Consider the following 4,121-nt stretch of genomic DNA (forward strand, 5'->3'; position numbering starts at 1 on the left):
TCTGTTGTAGTTCAGATAGTACCACAAGAACACATTATTTTGCATTGCAGGATTTACCAGGTTCAGAGAAACAAGTTAAGAATCTTAGTAATATGAAAATGGAATTTAACATTGTTGATTTATTCCAGAAAGATTCAGGAAGCAATGGATATCAGGCTATTAAAAAAATAAAAAAAAGATTTCAGGCTCTAATTTAAATATCATGTAGTTCCCACTCCTTACCAGTGGTGGCGATAATGCTTCCTTTAGTTGTTTGCCAAACTTCAATTAATAAAAAAAACACTAGGTGGCAGTGTTCGACTTTTCGGTTATTTATTGACTTGTTTGGGGACAGAAGAAGACATTCCGATTACGATAAAAAACAAAACGAGGCTCAAATTCACCCTCATCGATACATTTTTGTTTATCGAAAGGCTTTTTACGTGTATCAATCCAGACCCGATTGAATCTAAGGTGAGGTTCATAGCTTGGTAGCGTTTACTTTTCCTTCAAAAAACATTTTGTAAACATTTCAGTTAGCTTCTGCTAACTAGCCATACCGCCAGTTCGACTTTTTCTCGTATTTTGGTGACACATTATTTATTTTAACTAAACTTTTCCGGTGCCGTTTTAATCAGAGATAGCTCAGACATGTCGGAAGATTATGAATTCAGTGAAGATCCGTGCACGACGACAATGGAAGACGACGCAGAGGCTAACGACGAAACTCCCATGTCAACCTCAGACAACGGCCTGATGGAGGCCGAGGGCGCGAAGATCGACGCCAGCAAGAACGTGGAGGACGGAGGGTAAGATGTCCGAGTTACCGTGAACTTTGAGCTGGAGAAACTTCTGATGAGCCCCTATCGACATTATCTTAACAAATTACAGTCACGATCATGTGAACTTTGGGTTTTTATTCACAAAAAGCAGGTTTACTGACGTCACAACAGAAGTCATCTCAGGGCACTGAACAGAAACAGTCCTATATAAAAATAAGTTAACAGAAACATTCATATATACAAAATAATTTAACATTATTTATCTGAGAAGCAGACTGCTTTAAATTTAACTTCATCACAGAACTCTCATCTTGAGCAAGGATGAAGGCGACAGTGGAAAGAAAAAACTTCCTCGAGAGGAAGAAACCTTCATCAGAACCAGTGGTGGAGAAAGTACTCAAACACTGTACTTAAGTAAAAGTACAAATAAACAGACAAAAATGTACTCTAGTAAAAGTAGAAGAACCGCATTAATGTTTTTACTTAAGTAAAAGTAAATAATACTTGCTTTTAAAAATACTTAAAGTAGTAAAAGTACTTGCTGAATGCATTACATAATGTAATGGTCTACATATCTTTACGTCTGCCTACCGTATGTACATTTTCTGTAATACATTAATAGTGTTGAGCCATTTTAATGAACAATGCTGCAGATAATACATGTTTTTATTGTGACACAGTTCACTCTTGGACTTGTGATTCTGTGCATCAGAATTTCAGGGATGACCTGCAGAGTTAAATATCATTAATCAAAATAAGAAAGAGAAATGATTTTACCTTTGAAAGTTTTTATTTAACACAAATCAAAACCAATGTGTCATTTTAACTGCAGTAAACATATTTAAGTAAAAGTTGTCTGATGAAAAAAGAAACATTAGACACAACTAACAAAGAAATAGTCTCTGATCATTTCCGATCAACTCCAGTTTGTCGTCAACTCTAGTTAAAATACTGTCTAAACCTTATAATGGGTCAGTAGTGAACAGTATATTTTAACTTCCTGACACCGTTTTCAAAACTTGGACCTGAGTGTCGAGCCATTTGGAGACATCTCTTGTCTCCTAATCTAACATCCCATGAACTGACACATTTTAATATTGCAACAAGAATTTCTTGTTCAAGTTCAGAAGAAGTTGGTTTTCAAAGTTTTTTAAGTCCAGTCTGGCTCTTTTGGGAGAGAGAATCTGTCCTGCTGTACTGAATAATCTTTCAATAGACTTTCAATAAGGCCATGGGTGGCACGTACTGTATCTTCTGGCTGACTGTCCCCGGTGGAATTCATTTTGGGTGTGTTAGCGGTGCTGTGGGTGCGCCCAGCTCAGTGATGTATATACTAGAATATAGCTCTTCTTGAAGGTGGGTCTAACGTTACCTGCCCATTTTGCATTGATTCAATGGACCAACTCCCCTCTCGCCATTGGTTACTTTCAAATTAACGAACAAATAAAAAAGTTGCAACGTGAATGTAATTTGTAACACAACGCACTATAGAAATGTAGTGTAGTAGAAAGTACAGATACTTAATGTAAAATGTAGTGAAGTAAAAGTAAAAAGTACCCATGTTTAACTCTACTTAAGTAAAGTACAGATACATGAAAAGTGTACTTAAGTACAGTAACGAAGTACTTGTACTTAGTTACATCCCACCACTGCTCAGGACAAGCGGCCATCTCCTTCGACCCGCTGGGTTTGTTAGAAACGGATACACAATGGCAGGTTGAGAGTCATATTTTAATAAGCCTATGGCAGCATAACAAGCCAACCCTAAAAAAGTCTGAAGCACAGAAAAAACGTTTGTTACGTACTGTAACCCCAGATTCTATGAGTATAGGCGTAGCCCTTTAAGAGCTGTCGCTAGTGGGTTAAAGGCGAAGCAGATGTAGTCTCCGCCTCACTGGGTCCATTCGAACACCATATGAAGCGCCAGCTTGCCCAAAAAACATCTTGTCACTCAGCTCTCCATGTGCGTAAATACACGTTGCATAATTACGCGCACCATGCGCAGACGCTCGCTGCGTAGTTACGCGTTCCGACTGCATGAACGCCCCGGAAAGGTTTTCAACGGGGAAAGAGAAGAGGCTGTCCAAAACCAACAAAGCACTGCTAGTTTTAATATTTTCATGTCATTTGTTTTGTAGATTTGTGAATACTAGTACTAATACAAGGAGTAAAACATACTCACTTTAACTTTATTTCTTTAAAGTAGGATACTTAATTTTTCCCCATTAAAAAAAAATGTCTAGGCCTGCGGAGTTCATCGTTTTAATTTATTTTTAGTTGGTAAAACCTATATAAAAAAGTAATCCTTTACAATAACCCAGTCTTTTCTTTTGTCTTAAAATGTAAAAAATATCTAAGTGTTTAAAATCATTAGATATTTTTAATTTTATTATGCCACTCCTTCTGGGCTGAAAAGCTTCCTCAAACAAACTTAAAGTGGTTCACGTGCCACCAGTTGATGACCACAGTTGGAGCAGGTTTTGTGGCTCCGAACATTTTAATTTAGTGAACGAAGGGGCATAAATGGCTCTTTGGATCGTAAAGGTTGCAGACGCCTGGTCTAGAAGAAAAAAAGTTTCTTAAAAAAAAAAAAAAAGGTTGTCACATCAAAATCCAAGATGTCCGTTGCTGTGAGAGAGAGGAGCAGAGCTGACTTCAGAAAACTGCTTTTTAGTTTCTCTCTGTTCAGGACTTGTGTGAAAATCTGATGTGTTAGGTCATATTTTTTTCAGAAATACAGAAACTTCTAGAGTTCACAAACGTTCAACACCACTGTTTATAATTTGTTTCGTCTTTACAGACGTTGCTTCTTGTCTTCCTTGATATGTTCGTTTTCTCAACAGGAAGATGTTTGTTGGAGGGCTCAGCTGGGACACGAATAAGAAGGACTTGAAGGATTACTTTTCAAAGTTTGGGGAGGTCGTAGACTGCATATTAAAACTGGACCCACTGTCTGGTCGATCAAGGGGCTTCGGCTTTGTGCTTTTCAAAGAACCTGAAAGTGTTGAAAAGGTACATTTCCTGCTGAAGAACTTTTACTTTTATTTCATCTAAAGTGTAAACTACAGGTTGACTGATGTGAGTTTTTCTATACGGATCTTTAGAAATCAGGGCACCATGACAATACACAACAGTTTGTTTTTATGGCCAATATATAATGTTCATTTTAACTAAATAAAACGATTATTGTTTAATCTAAATGTATTTTTACCGACCCTTAGAAGAACTTGTACACCTAAAAATAACAAAAGAGCATTCTTGCTTTAAAAATAAAAACATTTAGGACTTGAAATTGAAATAACAGTGTACAGCTCTGTTAAACATCTTTGATGGACATGTTACACTGGATTTTTTATGATG

At 36.9% G+C, this 4,121-nt stretch overlaps 1 protein-coding gene across 3 annotated transcripts; it reads left to right on the forward strand.

Moving 5' to 3' along the window:
• Nucleotides 1-316: 316 nt before the first annotated feature.
• LOC119424367 (heterogeneous nuclear ribonucleoprotein A/B) lies at nt 317-3,825 on the forward strand. Of its 3 annotated transcripts, none has more exons than XM_037691832.1 (3): nt 317-453; nt 618-788; nt 3,605-3,825. In XM_037691832.1, exons 2-3 carry the CDS (start codon nt 631-633, stop codon nt 3,813-3,815), a joined length of 369 nt encoding a protein of 122 aa, XP_037547760.1. In that variant the 5' UTR covers nt 317-453; nt 618-630; the 3' UTR covers nt 3,816-3,825. The 3 variants fall into 3 exon arrangements, with proteins under 3 accessions (XP_037547760.1, XP_037547761.1, XP_037547759.1); XM_037691833.1 differs by having other exon boundaries at nt 622-788; XM_037691831.1 differs by having other exon boundaries at nt 317-788.
• Nucleotides 3,826-4,121: the final 296 nt, after the last annotated feature.

This window comes from Nematolebias whitei, chromosome 18 (genome assembly GCF_014905685.2).
Source record: "Nematolebias whitei isolate Nwh7 chromosome 18, NemWhi1, whole genome shotgun sequence".
Lineage (NCBI taxonomy): Eukaryota > Metazoa > Chordata > Actinopteri > Cyprinodontiformes > Rivulidae > Nematolebias > Nematolebias whitei.

Bases quoted from the DNA above. Each gene is read 5' to 3' on its own strand.
- LOC119424367 (XM_037691831.1), top strand. From the start codon at position 631: ATGTCGGAAGATTATGAATTCAGTGAAGATCCGTGCACGACGACAATG. The intron at 789-3,604 runs GTAAGATGTCCG...TTTTCTCAACAG, and splicing joins AAGAACGTGGAGGACGGAGG to GAAGATGTTTGTTGGAGGGC.